The 18519-nt window shown below is 41.0% G+C and overlaps 1 protein-coding gene across 3 annotated transcripts in view; it reads right to left on the bottom strand.

The window, feature by feature from the left end:
- Positions 1-18519, bottom strand: part of dgkg (diacylglycerol kinase, gamma) — a 134909-nt gene that overhangs the window by 49374 nt on the left and 67016 nt on the right. For all 3 annotated transcript variants that reach the window (XM_030428299.1, XM_030428301.1, XM_030428300.1), the window contains one exon: positions 7660-7724. In XM_030428299.1, the coding sequence (XP_030284159.1) occupies positions 7660-7724 (65 nt within the window). The remainder of the gene's footprint in view (positions 1-7659; positions 7725-18519) is intronic.

Here is an 18519-nt window from a genome sequence, read left to right as displayed (position 1 = left end):
AAATCCTTGAAAGTAAAACTGTGATGATTTGAAAACCATAAAAGATATTTAAAAACTGAATACATGCCCCATAGTTTGAGGTCTTCTGACTCTTTAAAGGTTAGAATGGTGTGTCTAGCTCAACATATTAGGGACAAGGAGATGTTGAAGGTCGATGAGTTTTGAAGAAGACTTTAAGATTTCCCCACTTTATCCCATTGAAACTAATTAGACTGCGACCAGAGTGCCATCTATTGGCCGATTTGCACCAAATTTTACACAAAGCCTCATCATGCCATACCACACAATGATGAGAATTTATGTGATAATCAGACAGTTTTTTGTAAAGATATGCAAGATTGTCTGTTTTCAACACAATATGCAGGAGTTTGTCATTTTATATTTCGGGCAGTTCATGGACTATCGAACTTTTTTTGATAACTTTTTGTCAGGAGGGTCTACAGATGCTACATGCAAAGTTTGGTGCAAATTGGTCAAATTCTCTAGGAGGAGTTCGAAAAAGTACGTTTTTCATTTGTCGCGATTTTGCGAACGGAAAGTTACTGCAAAAGTGGGCGTGGCCTACACCAAACAATTCAGCTAAATTCAGGGAATACACAAATATGAGGATTAATAATGTGCAACATATTAAGTGGGAGTTATGAGCCAAAAACGCTTTTGCATTGAAAATAGCGCCACCTGGTGGTCATTTTCGGTGAGTGAGTCACAGGGGCCATTCTATAGCACCTCTATGAATTTCATTTCCATAAGTGTTATGATGTGGGCACAGGGCCAATTATGCAATTAAAGTGACGCCAGAGCGCCACCTAGTGGTGGATCGGTAAACCCTTTGTCAGATGTCCTCAGGAGGGGACTGACAATAAATGTACCAAGTTTCGTCTTATTCCGATGCACCGTTGTGGAGATATAAAATACATCAATTTAAAGAGCGCCACCTTGTGGTCATCGCCTGAAATTTTGCACAGGGCCTCAGGGGCTCATGGGAAAGTAGTATCCTGAGTTTCATGTCATTAGACCACACCAATGTGGAGATATGCAACACTTCCTGTTTGTAACCAAATCTGCAGGAAGTTGTTATTTAATAACTTGAGTATCGTGTGGTCTATCAAAATTCCTTTAATAACTTTTTGTCAGGAGGGTCCACAGATGCTGTCTGCCAAGTTTCGTGCAAATCGGTGAAATCGCCTGGGAGGAGTTCGAAAAAGTAGGTTTTGGACATTTTGCGATGTAGCGGAAAAAAACGGGAGGCGGAAATGGGCGTGGCCTATACCACGAGATTCAGCAGAATTCACTGAATGCGTGGATATATGATTTTTGAACGTGCGACAAAGTATATGGGACTTATTAGCCAAAACGCGTTTCCCTTAATAACAGCGCCACCTAGTGGTGGAAATTCAGGACGACAATGGATTATAACATTTTTCGCCAGGTCTGACTTATATTCCAAGTTTGGTGAGTTTTGGGGTATGTTCAGGCAGTGAAAAATGCGATCATTTTGGACAAAGGAAAAAAAAAAGAAGAATAATAATAATAATCATTACGATTACAATAGGGACCTCGCAGGTTCCCTGCTCGGGCCCTAATTAAAGCTGCAAGCAGCGTTGAACGGGCCCTCGCAGTCCACGCGCGTCGGGGCCTGCTGCTGTCGATGCATGCTGCCGTCGGGGCTTGCTGCCGTCGGGGCTTGCTCAAGCAACACCTTCCGCTGAGGAAGTCGTTGCTTTATAATTCGGTGGCCTGCTATTGTCGGTGTGAATAATGCACGCTGAAGTCAGAAAAATTGTGCGAACTGCTGCATAATTCCCCGGACAAAGACTGAGTCGATGGTCTGAAATTTTTTTTCCTCCGGTGAGGGAGGAGGGAGGAGCGAGACAACCGCATAAGTGATGATGATTGGCTCCCTAACATTGAGTGAGAGTTCTTAAGCCAATCAGTGGCAATGTTCTGTTTACACACAAGCCACACACGCACACAGCAGCATCACACACTCAAACTAGCAGAGGGGAACTGCGGCTATGGCGAGTCCGGAGGGAAAGTTGATGTTTTCAAAATGGAAGTACAGACACTGTTTTAATCTCATTTGTCCACGTCCATTGTAAGCAACTCTGATCTAATGAAGCATCTCTAAAAGGCACACGCTTCTACAAAACTAACACTGGACAAAACTCTGTTGCTGACGCTGTTGATGATGATAGCAGGCCAGGTGTGGCTAACGTGTGCTTTAAAAACTGAATACATGCCCAATAGTTTGAGGTCTTCTGACTCTTTAAAAGTTAGAATGGTGTGTCTAGCTCAAAGTATGAGGGATAAGGAGAGGTTGAAGGTCGATGAGTTTTGAAGAGGACTTGAAGATTTCCCCATTTACTTTCCATTCAAAATGATTAGACTGCGACCAGAGCGCCATCTAAGGGCCGATTTGCACCAAATTTTACACAGACCATCAATAGGCGATACCACACAATTATGAACATTTATGTGATGATCGAATAGTATTTTGTAAAAATATGCAAGATTGACTGTTTTCAACACAATATGCAGGAATTTGTCATGTTATATTTCAGGCGTTTTAAGGCCTATCAAAATTCTTTTGATAACTTTTTGTCAGGAGGGTCTACAGATGCTACATGCAAAGTTTGGTGCAAATTGGTCAAATTCTCTAGGAGGAGTTCGAAAAAGTACGTTTTTCTTTTGTCGCGATTTTGCAAACGGAAAGTTACTGCAAAAGTGGGCGTGGCCTACACCAAACAATTCAGCTGAATGCAGGGAACACGTAGGGATGAGGTTTTATAATATGCAACATATTAAGTGGGAGTTATGAGCCAAAAACGCTTTTGCATTGAAAATAGCGCCACCTGGTGGTCATTTTCGGTGAGTGAGTCACAGGGGCCATTCTATAGCACCTCTATGAATTTCATTTCCATAAGTGTTATGGTGTGGGCACAGGGCCAATTATACAATTAAAGTGACGCCAGAGCGCCACCTAGTGGTGGATCGGTAAACCCTTTGTCAGATGTCCTCAGGAGGGCACTGACAATAAATGTACCAAGTTTCGTCTTATTCCGATGCACCGTTGTGGAGATATAAAATACATCAATTTAAAGAGCGCCACCTTGTGGTCATCACCTAAAATTTTGCACAGGGCCTCAGGGGCTCATGGGGAAGTAGTATCCTGAGTTTCATGTCATTTGATAAGACTACTGTGGAAATATCCAACACTTCCTGTTTTGAGCCAAATCTGCAGGAATTTGTTATTTAATAACTTCAAAATTATTTATTTTAATTAGAATCCTTTAATAACTTTTTGTCAGGAGGGTCCACAGATGCTGTGTGCCAAGTTTCGTGCATATCGGTGAAATCGCCTGGGAGGAGTTCGAAAAAGTAGGTTTTCGACATTTTGCGACGTAGGGAAAAAAAACGGTAGGCGGAAATGGGCGTGGCCTATACCACGAGATTCAGCACAATCCACTGAACGCGTCGATGTAAGGTTTTTGAATGTGCAACAAAGTTTATGGGAGTTATTAGCCAAAACGCGCTTTCCTTAATAACAGCGCCACCTAGTGGTGAAAATTCAGGACGACAATAGATTATAAAATTTTTCGCCAGGTGTGACTTATATTCCAAGTTTGGTGAGTTTTGGGGTACGTTCAGGCAGTGAAAAATGCGATCATTTTGGACAAAGGAAAAAAAAAAGAAGAAGAATAATAATCATTACGATTACAATAGGGACCTCGCAGGTTCCCTGCTCGGGCCCTAATAAAAATCATTTGAAAAACAATAGGGTCCTTGCAGGTTCCCTGCTCGGGCCCTAATTAAATGTGTCAATGATTTAAGATAAATCAAGTAAATTGGAAACATGCCATCAATTAGTAACCCCCCCACCATATTTATACGTGGCAGTTCTCCATCCAAGGCCCGCAAAACAATGGCATATATATTGCTCCTGCGGCTTTCATCAATGTAAGAACACAGCTGCGAACAATTCTGAGGATTACGAACAAGTTGGTGAATCTCACTTAGGGTTTTCTTAAGGAACCTCTTAAGAACAACTTAAGAAAGAATCTAAGAAGATTCTTAAGAAGATATTGGTGAGTGAGGCCCAATGTTCTCAATGCTTGTGTTCATGTGCAGAGACCCTGGTGATACTACTACTTGTGTTGAGCCTTCTTAGTGTTTTAAAAATAGCTAAAATTGCCTCTTTTGTCGTATTGTGTTTTTCTACAAAGGTTTGACTCGGGTACATTCACAAAAAAAGCCTAGGTTGCATTTTGGCAAGAGTTTTGCTTAAACTTTGCATAAAGAGCAGGGGCGTGAGATCCGATCACAAGTAGTGAGTCAAGGTGCATTCTAATGCCATGTGTGAACTGACGGACTTAGAGCTGTCCAGTTGTGATCGGATCACTCAGGACAAATGCCAACTCCAGGTATTAACAGGCTCAAACACACAGTGTGCAATACACACAGAATAGCTTCTAAGCAAATGATTGGTGTGCAAGCATCTGTATTGCTGACACCAAAGCGTTGCACAGAGCTTCACACTGAGACACTCAAGAACATGAACACACTCATAAACACACCAATTGTTTGTTGACACACACACACACACCTCTGCCTGAGGCTCCAGCAAAGACAACAGGCTGTGCTACATAAGTCCGCCAAGCAGCACCATATACTCATCAACAGTTATTCACCTCAGGGCTACAGTACGTCTCTATAGAGGCTGTGTGCATGCTGCTGCTGTTTGTTCTCCACTGTCACACATCAAGGCTGTGTTTCCCCTCATGTCTCATATTTGTGGATGGTATTGGTTTTGGGCTGAGTGTGGATGATGTTTCTACTTTAAGAAAAAGGCTGCTGATTGTTGATGTGCTCAAAAAATCTCATTAGACTTAGTTTTAGTCAATAGACTAAAACTAACAGCTGCTGGTTTGTCACTTAAAGGGATAGTTCGGGTTTTTTGAAGTGGGGTCATATAAAGTACATATCTATAGTCGGTCTGTTTCCTACCGTAATCACTGATCAGCGCAGCCTCAGTTTGGAGAAGTAGAGAGCCGCTCCAGCCCAGACGCTCAGCTTTGTACTGCAGTGAACGGGGTTCAGCAAAAAAGCTAAATTAACCACCTAAAACAAGGCTCACCTAAAATGTTTTACACCAGTTCAAGTGTACATTGTATAGGTAAAATTCACACCACTTTACATCACTGTCAGACCGCGCTTTCTTTTGGCACTACATTTTCTCAACCACAGAACCTTCGTATCTGGTAACTGGGCAACAGCTGATCTGCGAGCGGCGGCTGGACGAGAGGTTTACTTTCGATAAAAACGAAACTTAACTCTCCATATCCTTCCGCATTAGCGCTCATGCGTAGGGATACTGGGGTTCTGCGGTTGAGAAAATGTAGCGCCAAAAGAAAGTGCGGTCTGACGGCGATGTAAAGCGGTCTGGGCTGGAGCGGCTCTCTACTTCTCCAAACTGAGGCTGCGCTGATCGGTGATTACGGTAGGGAACAGATTGACTATAGATATGTACTTTATATGACCCCACTTCAAAAAACCTGAACTATCTCTTTAATGGTTCTTTAAAGTCATACATTTCAAAAAGGACTACAGTGTCCATCCATGTTGGCCTTAGTGAAGGAAAATAGCCATGGCTGCAGGGTAGCTCAGCAGTTTTCAAACTTTAGTGCGCACCTGAATTCATGTCAGTGCAAAGTAGCCTATATAACATACAAATTGACAAATATTCATCAGAATGAAAAGAAAATGTTTCATGATTTTATTTGAAACTTTCCCAAACAGCATAAAGGCAGCAACACTGATTAAGACCCCACAGGTCACAAAATTTAAATGAGATGAAGTGCTCTGCACAGCAAAGCGATCTATTTTCCACCTTGTTATCCTCCTTCACACTGGCTGTCAATCAGGGCCTGTGATGTGTCACACATGAATAATTATCACCACCTGCTAGTAGTGTGAAAAGCGACATACTGGTGTTCCCTGGAAGGTTTTGTAAGTATAGAGATTGCCTCTGTGTTTTGTAGTTACTGTCTCTTGCGACTTGTATTGAAAAAAAATCACCTTGACTGTGAGCAATCCTGACCGAGACTTCAGTGAACTTTCGCCCTGAAAACATCATTCCTCTCCGCTAGTGAGAGTCAGACAGGGTCCAGTTTAATGATGGTGATTATGTCATTTAGAGCAAAACATTTTACTTTGTCACTTTCCACGATGCATTGTGGGTCAGGATCTCAATCACAACACTTTATAACAGCATCCATATGACTATAAACAGTCAAGCCCATACATGTTTAGATTAACAGGTGGAACCCGGGGGAAACACACAAATGGCAGCGTTAAGATGTGTACCGTCATGCCTCTTTAGGTTCCACGGTGCTGGCATGCTGTATAAACACTGGAGCAGCTTTATGCCGGAGCTGCTTGGTTGTGTGAAAAAACACATGCGGAGAAATGGTGAGTCTTTGCTGCGGTGATGATGCAGCGTCTCAGGGCTAGTGTTTTACCATTTGGAGGCGTGAAACCACTGGGTGTTTATAATAAGGAGTCCAGACTTTTTTTCTGCTGTCTTTGTGTTGACAGAATCAGGTATTTCAGTCTAACACGTGATCTTTCTCTATCCCTAAACAAGTGGTTTTGAAAGTCTTAAACCAAACCAGACCATTATCACTGCACTGTCACAACAAAACATACAAAACTGAACCCAAAAAATGTGAAGTTGCAATATAACGATTCAACATCACTGTGGTTTGCAAAAATGTACGTTGCCAACAGTTATTGTGGTAACTGAGTTGTCTCAGATACTGTGGGCTGGATGCCATGGAATTTGGTAAAGACATGTCCCTCACAGAATTATGAAGATTCTCAATCTTCTTACAAAACAGTTGTGTAATGTATGATTTGTCACTAAAGGAACTTTCTTATAACTTTAGACTGAAGGCTCCTGACTTGTGCTGATAAAAGCAGTGCATCATCACCGAGGTATTTGTTCTCATCTGACTCTGACTGGATACTCTGTTGACCTCTATATAACCATTAATAAGCATCTTCAGAATAGTATCTTCAAATAGCCTGCCATCTGAAGATACCTTCCCTGCTATCAGAATGACTCGAACCTTCATTTACTTCATAACTACAACATTACCTTTGTTCTGCTTTCGTGCATTGTGGCAGCACTGTTTCAAGCAGATGACCTCCTCATTTCTCTTTTCATAATTAATTGAGATATTCACCTGAACAAACAAACAAAACCATTATCTGAAACCTAACAGTCTCCATGTCACCTATGTTCAACTATGGAGCCACTGGTCCAGGCGAGTTGGACATGGGCTTCACATACTCTGTCATAACTCAGGTCAGTTATAACACAACGAGGCATTGTCAATATATTGATTCCACTATGCTGGCAGGTTCTGTCCTCCATCGATTGCTGTTGACTGTGGCTCGGTGTAATATTGAGTTTCCAGATGAAAGTGCAGGGTCACTAGTTGGTTGTGAGGTTGCCTATTAGCTAATGGTTTTGAGACAGTTAGTCTTTTTGACTGGCAAACCATCATGTGAAATACCACTATCCCTCCTCTCATTGACTGCTCAGGGCCAGAGTGTTTTACTTCTTGTAGCTTTTTGCAAAATATTGCATACTCTCACCTGCTGTTGAATTTCTCAGGGTGCTTTTCCCGCATCAGATGAAAGCGATGTGCGATGGAGGCATCCTGTAAGAGACAATAAACAACACAACATTACCTGCAGGAAAACCTAAACAATATCACAGCTTTCTGTAGGTCAAATGCTGAGGCTGTGCCAATGTTAAAAGAGGAGAATTTAGAGAAATTATGGTGTTTGTCTCAAAGCCAATTAATGCTCTTTGCATCTGTGTGTAGCTGCAAGGATCCAAATGACTGCAGTATTATCATCTGCCAGTGATTGAGAGTCCTGGTTGGTGTACGCCGTCAAATTTTGAACTTTATTCACTCTTTATTGTTGTATATTGGATGTACTTACAGGACACATCACAACAAAACCCAATGAGGCAAAGGGAAGCCTCAGATGGATTTCAAAGAAGCCCGGTCATAGACAATCGTTATTTTAAGGTGTAACAAAGGTAAACATCAAATGTCTTTTGCAATAAAGAGTTACTTCTTCATTCCAGCAAAGCAATAGTGACGGACATTCAACTCAACTAGGCTACTGCACTTAAACTGGCAATAGGGAACTGTTTGAGCTTACTAATCATTCTGAAGAAAACATTGCACAGTCTAATGGCTGTAGAAAAATGACATCATCTGCATATAAATTGTTTCCATATAATCTTCACTGTGGCTCAAAGAATCTAAATCTGTCATTGTTCAACCAAAACAGGAAGATGTCAAATCTCCCTTGTCCCTGATTACGATCCCGATGGTGGAAAAACTATGGAAAGACTACACTGCAAAAGAAAAAGAACCATGCTGATGGATGAGGCAAAGACGGTGAAGTGAGAGAAACTGAGGTAGAACAGGAGTGAGCAGACAGGGATTCACTCGATGGAGGGCCCCCGGTTTTGTCAAAGTCTCTTCACCCGCTGAATTCTGTTTCCTCTTACCGCCAGGACCTGAGTCATTAAAAAACAGCATTCTTTCTACTTGATCAGTAAATAACCAAACCTGCCCACCTATTAATACCACCAGGTGTTTTATTCTGCCTTCATAGCACTGAGATCGAGGTCAAAATAGAATTTTTCCAGTTGTGTTTTGCTTTGGACAGTTGTACAGAACGTTAGCCATGTTGCTAACACTGTCTTTGTGACAGCAGCACCACCAGTAATACCACAGGGAAACGCAAGGAGGGAAGGAAAGTTGAAAAGTTGTCACTAATTCTTCTGAAATATAATTTTCTTCTTTCTTCTTATTCTTATTATTTTAAGGATTGCATGCTGCATCAGAGCCATATTTTATAGCGTTTTTATTCCAGTGGCAACCACCTCAAATCCACTCAATTTGATAATCAACCAGGCCAATAGACAACTCGCAGTATACAGTATATACATTTATACATGTAAATATATGTATAATTTCCTTTTACATATACTTTTGATTCTAAAGTGCATTTAATAGCAGATACTATGCAACTTTAACTGAAGCACCCACCCACTGAACCTTCTAGAGTTGAAATGATTAGATGGTCAACTGTACTGTACCATTGTTTTCAATGATCAGTTGATTCTTTCATTTTGCACTAAGAAATACCAAACATTCTCTGGTTCCAATTTCAGTGTGATGATTTGCAGCTTCCTTAAAAATGATTTAAATACAAAATGATTAATTAATTAATCAGGAAAAAATCAAAAAAAGTTTTTGAACCCTATGTAGGGTATGTAGTAACATACCTAGTAACATAAGTATGTGTGGCACTAGGTTTTTCGAGCCTCTACGTTGTGTTCGAGTACACAATTGGAGGTTAACCAACAGTATTTTGGCCAAATCTACTATAATAAGACCCAAAAAGTGACAAGTCCTAAGGCTGGTTGGCAGTGTAAAACACTAAATAGATTGGAGCTCTGAACTAAAACAAAATTCAGCAAAAGGTCACAAGTCACAAGGCTTGAACTGTCCCACCCCTCCCCATGTGTTTAACCTCTGACCTCTGGGGCAGAGGTGAATGCAATCCTGATCAGTCACAAGAGCAGCCCCAGTGTGACCTCATACCACCAGGAGGTCACACTGTCAGAACAGCATTAATGATCTTAAACCACGCAGGCATTTTTGTGTTATTATCTGGATTGCTTGTCAGTCACAGAACCTATAATAGTTCCTTCATGATATTCAACAGAATATCTGTAGAATTTGGACTTAAAGCATCTGTCAGACATGCACCTCGTTAGGTAAATATGTTGGCTATTGTTCGCCAATATGGGTAAAGTCTGAACTGAATGGTGTTATTTTAGCACACAGGCTACAGTAGCACAATAACATTATCAACATCCCCCCAAACTAGCTTTACATAGGCTACAGTTTGTAGGCTTACATAGCTTACATAGCTTGCACACAACTTACTGAACACTTGGTCAAATTAAACAGAGCAGCCTGACCTTGACCAGAGCTGCGTCATCTCCACTGACGCCTCAGGATGGGATCTGTCTGTCACAGATAAACAGCAACTGTACAGAGGTGTACAATAAGCTCTACATATATAGCTTCAGAGAATATATCGACCATATGTCCGAGGAAACATAGCTAAAGTAGATGTAATACCTCTATATGTCTAATGTGATGGAGATGTTACACAGCACCAGAGCACGGTGGATTGAAAATGTCATTGTGTTGGTGGAGTCAATAATGACATTAACATATGAAGGCAGATATAAGGAGTCATCCTTTCACTCTGTCATTGTATAACAACATCATCTGTGCTGAACAGAGACAAGACACATGACGCAGCCGACTTACTTCCACCAGTTAGTGCGTAAGGACGATAAATGCATGAAGACATCATCAAATCAGTGAGACAAACTAATGACAAGTATAATCATAACAAAAATCTGTTTTCTGTGCCAAATACTGAGGATTGTCATTATATATGGAGACAGCGAATACTGAATGAATCTTGATCTTGATACAAAAACCTCATTCTGATTCAGTAATCAAAGTTGTCATATGCAGCAAAAACACATTAGGGAGGTAAATTAGCCTTCCGTTTCAAACAGGTGGTTTATACAATTAAACTAACTGGGATTCAATCGTCTAATGCACTAGTATATATCTTTTATTTTCATGGATCTTTTGGAGATGTGATTTTATACAGTAGCTGGCACTTTAGTTTCCACACCGCACAGAATACAGCTCATCCACTAAGGGTATCATTTTATCATTTTCTTCCCATTCAGCAACAACACTTAATTGCAGAAGTAAATGGTGCTCATGCATCTGTAATTTTAGAGAAATTGAAGACTTAATGGTTTTAAGAGATAAGTAAGGGGGTGACGATCAAACTGTACTTTCCACATGGCACACTTTGACATTGGATTTAAGATCACAAATCAGTTAAAGTTCATCAGTTCATTATCTGAGTCTGACATCAGTCTCTGATCTAGATATTCGTATTTTTGTCTTTCTAACAAAACAAAGCATACAGTAAGACATTTGCTCAGCTACTCAGAGCCGGCGAGCTCTGGACGAGAGAGTCATGTGTCCAGTTCATTAACCTGACTACAGAAGGTTCCGTCCTCCTGTCCATCCTCCCACCTGTCCCACCAACTCTTCGTCACATTTCTGCCCAAAAAGGAGCGCCTGTCACCGGCAAAAAACTTTAACTCACGGAGTGTTTGTGATGAAAATAAATCACCGTGACTGTCAGCACTCCGGACCGAGACATCAGTGAACTTTCCCTCAGAAAACCGCCTTCGTCCCTATGAGGGAGTCAGACAGCTTCCAGTTTAAAAAATGTAACTTTGTCACTTTCCAGGAAGTTTGGTGGGTCAGGATCTCAATAATGACACATTTAAACAGCATCCATATGATTATAAACTGTCTGCAGGTTTAGATTGACAGGGGGGACACAGGGGAAACACCTTGAAAACACGCAGACGTCATCATCGTGAAGTGTACCGTCATGCCTCTTAGGAGCTGCAGCGCCGGCTTTCTGTGTGAATTACACAGCGGTTCATCTTTAAGGTGGAGATGCTTCGCTCTGTCTCAATCACCATCATCGGAGAATTTCCAAAGCAATGCTGCGGAGATAATGCAGCGTCGCTGTGTAAAAAAGGCTACAGATACACACCCTTAATGTATGTCGTTACTCGCTATCTTAAAGCTAATGTACAGTAAAGTAATCTGGCTGTTTCGAGTGAATAAACACTCACACAAGTAATGCCAATGAACACAAATGATCCTGAGGTGAAAATCTTCACCATTAAACAACCACCATTACTGATTAAAATATACATGATGTGACTCAAGTAATGTTTTAAAATTCATTTCACATTATGTTTAGTCTAATTGATTTCCTTCTGTCTATATCCCAGAACTATCTAGTGACAGGTGACTTAATAAAAAGCAAGGTTACCTTTGAGTAGAATAGTGGATTTAAACAATAACCTGTAAAGCTGGAGACATGAGTCCTCTACCGATACTCAAACTATTATAAACACCAGTTTTGTATATTTTATACCGAAGGAAAGATGAATGTGGACCATGAAAGTGGTTTGAAACCTAAAAATAAATTTCAATAAATGGAGACAGAGATAAAGGACAATGTGATTATGTGCGATATATTTAAACTATACACAGTATGCTAACACTACCAAGCTGGCCCATCATGAGATGATAAGCTGCCAATAGGATATTACAGGCAAATGAGCAAGCAGATATTTAAGAGGCAACAAGTGTTTTGTTCCAGTGGTTCCACGTCCTGGAAGTGAATGTACACATGTTTTTTTTTTTTTTTTATTTACTGCTAAAACTAGCGCATGATCAGATAATTCATCTATTATACCCTCTTTTTGTGATTCTGGTAAGGAGGTGAGCATGTACTCCGAAGCTTGCATGTGCAACTTTGACAGGCAAATTGATCTGTGATGGCAGCCTGGCACCCTGCCTGACTATGCAGGTGCAACAAGGAGAATGGAAGGTTGTGACAAGACAGGTGGACAATTATACACATCCTCTCTCGTCACCCTCAAAATCCAATGGCGCTACAGGCATGCTGCAACGCACCTCCTCAACCAGACACGGTGAGATCTCACAGCATCAGCGAATATCAGATCTTAAAATAGAGCTGCATCTGCTGCTTTAACTGGCTCAGAATTTGATACTGAAACCGAGGGAGCGAGCAGACATCACAGGTAAACCATTTTTCTACAATCATCCCCAGACACAAGAGACTGACTTTGCCCACAGAGCTCAAACTAAAAAGCTGATTCTCATGGCAAGGTTACTCATCATAACAAGCGTCCATAAAGGAAGAAAACATGGAACAATTCAGTAAGGGTAAGTCGTTCACAAGTTGCCCGAGGAGCCGCTGTCACATGTGAACAAAACAGGGAGTTATGTTTTCCTGATTTTGGTACAATGTGGGCAGTGTTCTCAGCACAGCGTGTGGATTAGGGCCAGACAATGACACAAAGTGGCCATGAAGCTTTCCAAAACATGATGGGCTGCTTCATGTCACTAAAGCTGCTCTCAGTCCCTTGCTGCAGGCAGTCACTGACCAATCTCACTTTACTGCATTGTCCCCCCTGAAAAATCTGGCTGTAACAGTATGTGACATTTGCCGTCGCCTATAGTTGCCCGTGTGATGAAGGTTGTTTTGATCTTGCCGTTTGAAGTTTTGCACGTGGTGTGGGGGGCAAGGAGAGGTGCTATTGGATGAGTGATGTGAAAAATAGGAAGGGAAAAGAGGGAGACAAACAACAAAAAACAACAGCAAGAACAGTGGATGGAAAATGTCACCTCAGTGGGACCCAGTGGAGAAATGGGTTGTCAGTTCAGCCCTATTGTGTTTCACATATTCATGTTATAGGCAGCCTCTAATCTTTCAAAGCTTATGATTCTGTTATACTTGAAAGTCAATCACACATTTATGTTATTGAAGTAATCATCTATGATAGATACCAACATTTCCTATCACAAGGAATCTACACTTCTAATCCTTTTATAATGGATGCCCATTAATGCCAAGAAAAGAAAAGAACTTGAAAAATTAGCCCTGCTAAAGATATTAATATGGTAAATCAAAATTACGAGATTCTAAGTCGAACCTTTTCTAATATTTCATAAATGTGTATTAAGATCTCGGAATGTTGTAACAGTCAGGCTAGTATGGAGCCCTGGAGGTGACATGTTTTTTTTTGTCACGCACGTGTGACTTACTGTATCTTGTGCGCGTGAGATAGTAAGTCGCACTCACGAGATAGTAAGTCACGCGTGCCAGATAGTTAAGTAAGACGCAGTGGCACTCTGGCTAAAATGATGGAATGAAGTGAACGGTGTGGTGTTATCTCAACAATGATGGGACGCTGGAAACATGAACAAGTGCCGTTTACTTCAACATCTTATATTCTAACATTGTTCTCGGTAGCAGCGTCGTATCGTACATAGTCAACATTTTGTTGCACTCTGACCTCTCTATGTGCAGCGTGTTAACTATGACCTGTCTTATACAACAGTGTGGTATAAAGAGCAATAGTATATCTGTAATAACAGAACACAACAAACATGTTTAATGTTACCTTGAAAGCAGAGAGAATGTGGTCTGTGTAAGAATGCCGTGGAAAATTGAAGGTATTTTAATAAATTTGGGTTTCTGTCTCAACTTTTACATGAATGTGATTCTGCCCATAATAGAATGATTCAATTCTATCATGGGTTGTAGTGGTATAATATGTAATTTCTGCCGTTGTGGGATCCATCTATCAAAAATAAACAAGACGTACTGACTGGGGAGCTGCTTAGAGATGGCCAGTTTTGGAGAAGAGAGTGCAGAGCCTGACCTTCTGGAGGAATAAACAGCTGAAGTCATGTCAGACTCTGAACTCAACTGGAGATGTTTGCCAATGGGAGGAGAGATCAGAGATTACTTTTAGACATCTGAGATAAAAAAAAAAATGTAATATTTATCCTCACTCCTGTTTATCAACCTGACTGTAGCAGTGATCTGCAGAGGGGACACAACTGCCAGGTGTAATGTAAGGTTGAGCTGAAGGAGAAATGTACTTTCAGAATTCAACAATTATCTTTTAAAATGACAAACGTGTAAATCATGACAGAATTAAAACAGAATACATTTATATGTCTCTTGCTATCAACATGGTAGTCCACCAAAGGCCAAAGGGACTTCGACTCTAGAGACACATTCCCGCCGAAGGTTTCACAACAATCCACTGATGAACAGCTAGAGGCAGTAATGTGCCAAGAAATGTAGATGTGTGCTAGCAAAGGCAGCGAGGAATATTCTAAAAAGGATTATGCACTCAGCATATTTGTTTGGCCTCAAGGATATACCGTGAGTTTAGGTGAGAAAGTCTGCGCTATCTTACTGGTTTGAGGTAGGCGGGGCTTAGTTGCAATAAAGGTGATTTTTAAAAAAAATGGTTAAACAGTTTTTTGTTTTTATGTTGCATATTTATTCATGAATATTTAACGCTATGGAGAAACACTTGAGATTAAAAGCCATCTTTTCATGTGTTTGACCATGTGTGTTTTTGAGTGCCGTTCCTCCCGTCTTTAAGACCAGCCAGGTGTCACTCAGCACGGTCATTCATTACCGTGGTAACCTGGCCTGAACCTGGCAGCCGCTTACTTCCTGTCACTGATACTTCCCCTGACCTTCACTCTGTGCCAGCGCTACTCCATCTCTCTAACACACACACACACACACACACACACACACACACACAGATAATTTTATATGCACACTTTCTGTTCCTTGTGGCCTTGCCTGATTTCTGAACAAACACTAACACACTCTCTTCGGGACTGTGTTAAATTCAATAGGATTTTGTCTCCGAACACCTAACCCTCCCACAAGAAGCACCGCACTGGCAGCAATGTCAGGGAGTGTAACACTGTAATGCCTTTCAACTTTTCATACTTTAATAAGAAAACCACAACAGAGTTGAGAGCAAACTTGAACAGGAAATTTGTTTTCAAATTCACAGAGTGAGTTTTGAAGCATGCAGAGGAAAATGTAGGAAAATAAGCTGTGGGGAGCTTTCACACTGACCTGAGAAGAATAAGGTACAAGAAACAACCAGAGGGAGCTGCAAACAGCAGAGCATGGCTTGCTTGAGGTGGGAGGAAGAAAGTTAGCTTGGAGCTAGAGACTTTTAAAGGCTTTCAGAGTGGATTTATCTAACCCAGAACAAACACAACTGAGTATCAAGAAAAATATATATATATATTTTTTTAAAAAGCATTGAAGATCTACTCTTTAGTTGGTTATGGAGGCAGGATGTTTGTTTAAAGCAGGGACTCTAACGTTGCATCACCATGGGCCAGAAAGACCCAGATCTACTTACTAAGAAACATTTTTCCTTTGTTGACTCTGGTCTGAAGGCTGATATGGCCCAAAACACCAAACCAACATTTAACAACCAGCAGCCATGAAGGCCAACTGTTGTATCTCCTCACGTAACCTGTGTCTTGAGCAAAAAGTGGCACTTGAACACACCACAAAGACTACAACAGATGGCCAACTAGCTTGAACATTCTGCGCGCGCATGAGAGGAAATAACTCTCCACACCAGCAGGTGGCGGTAGTCTGTATTTGTCATTCAAGGGAAACCGAAAAAACTCAGGTGCAGATATACAAACTGTTGTTATGATAAAGCAGTCTTCACACCACTCACACTAATATAGCCACTTCTTATCGCAAACATGTCTGATAAAAAGTTACAAATGGCGCTGGCAAAAAATTGGAGGTGAGAAAAAAGAGAGAAACTGCACTACATTGGGCTTTCTTTTTCCTATTCTCTTCTCCAGATTTTCCTCTCTGATTCAGCACAATCTGACAAGGGCTGACTTTAGCCAAGGCTGCGGGTCACACAACAACAGCAACAGTTAGAGCCACAGATGCTCACCTAGGCCGACAGTTGGCCATTGTTTGTTCCTTACCCTTAAAAGGATGATAGAGGATACTTTTGTGACGGATGAGAGGATAGTGACCACTTATAATTTGTAGCCCACTCTGTATTGCTGCAACTGTAGCATGATAGTCTTTTTTTGTTATTCTTGGTTAGTTTTGTTTTACTGTCCTGTTACTGTTAATTCTAGTCAGTAGATTGTTTAGATCTAGAATAATGAGTTGTTATGCAGAGGCTGCTGAGAAGAAATATATTGTTAATTTGGAAAAAATCCAAGTGGCATGATCTTGGTCTGCGGGTGCCAATTTGCCATTTTGAGATTGGAAAATCTTCAGGGGTCCATCAGAACTTTTAGTCACAACTCTGACTCATGTACCAAAATAAAATATGAGCCAATTGTGTTGTTGTCAAATCACCTTGCCCTTTCAGAATTTTTTTTCCTGCAATGCCACCTACCAGCCTTGTACAATTGACCACCTTCTTTTGTCGGTTCTGAATGCTATTCTAATGTAAAAAGTTAATCATAAATATTTTTATTTCCTTCATGACCCACCAGGGGCCCTGGCCCACACTCTGAGGATCACTGAGCAAGTGTAAATGTTGTCAGTTTATGCACTTGATTTTGTAGACTTAAAGTGTTAATCTAATAGTATTATTACTGTATGTCCCTCCACTCCAAAAATCAGAGTAACACTTTAACTGACCTACGTTTTACTTGGAAATCAGAATGTAAAAAAAAAAAAAAAAAAAACTTTGTAAGAATTGAAAGTCTCTAAACAGAGATGTAAACATCCATGACAACTGGTAAAACTTTATCTGAGGGACAGAAGATTGTGTGACCCGACTGATAGCTCCAGAAAAGTCTGATGGTGAGATCGTTCGAGAATAAAAAATGTTTAGCCTTCTGTAATCCTATCTGCACTAGGATTCGAGAGTGCTGCAGTGATGTCTCCAGTGGACTGGATTAACCCCTTCATGTTTGATGCCTTTCAGGTGAGAGAAGCCGCTATCAGCGACTTATATGTCCATCAGGAGAGGCACAGGATAGTCTTCACTCTCCTGGCTAATGGCAAAGTCAGGGATTGTGGTACGCATTAGGAACTGGCTGTTAACACTAGGAGTCATCTTGCAGGGCACACACACACAGTCATGTGCATTCAAGTACATGCACATACACATTTACACCTGTGCATCCGTCCACAGAAAGTCCTGCTCAGAGACACGCGCTGCAGAGGGATCGGCTTCCTCACTGCAACATGAGGTGGCATCTTTAATGGCTGCTGACATGGTGTGATTTCCTTCTCTCAAATTCCTCTCACAAGATTCCTTCCATGCTGCAGGTCAAGTGAAAGCACAGATACTGACCTGCATGTGTACGCACATGGTTATCCACTGCCATTATCTGTTATGTCTATTTTTTTTTCTTTATAAATTCAACAGAAAGCCTGCTTAAAGACTAACGCTTTGAAAGTAATGTGAATTATGAAGCTGAAGAGGAGGCAGAGGCTTCACACATATTCTTATTGCTTAACTGTGTGCTTAGTGTGGTGCTGCCAGCCCCCACAGTGAGCCCACTGCTCAGTCCCTGCTGCCAACAGCACAATGGCTGAACCTACTAAACCCTTATCTTCCATAAAGATGATGTATACAACTTCGAGTATGCTGAATTCTTTTTTACAAATGTAAGAATATTTGTATTTATTACATACAAACAGAAAAAATGTCCTCTTGACCATGGCGACAAATAAAATGTCATCAAAAACATGGAATTTATTGAAACAGAAATGACATAATACACTCAGATTTACAGTTCTGAGGGCTTTGGCTGAGCCAACCGCATGCTCCACACCATGTCATCCACAATTAAGTCAGTGAGATAAAGGACAGATGACTGTGGAAGCTTTCAGATTCGGCCTTGCCAGCCTCCTGTCTCCATAGCAACCAAACCCTGA

This window comes from Sparus aurata, chromosome 9 (genome assembly GCF_900880675.1).
Source record: "Sparus aurata chromosome 9, fSpaAur1.1, whole genome shotgun sequence".
Classification (NCBI taxonomy): Eukaryota; Metazoa; Chordata; class Actinopteri; order Spariformes; family Sparidae; genus Sparus; species Sparus aurata.
Note: the sequence above shows the minus strand (reverse complement) of the source record. Positions and strands in the feature narration are given on the sequence as shown.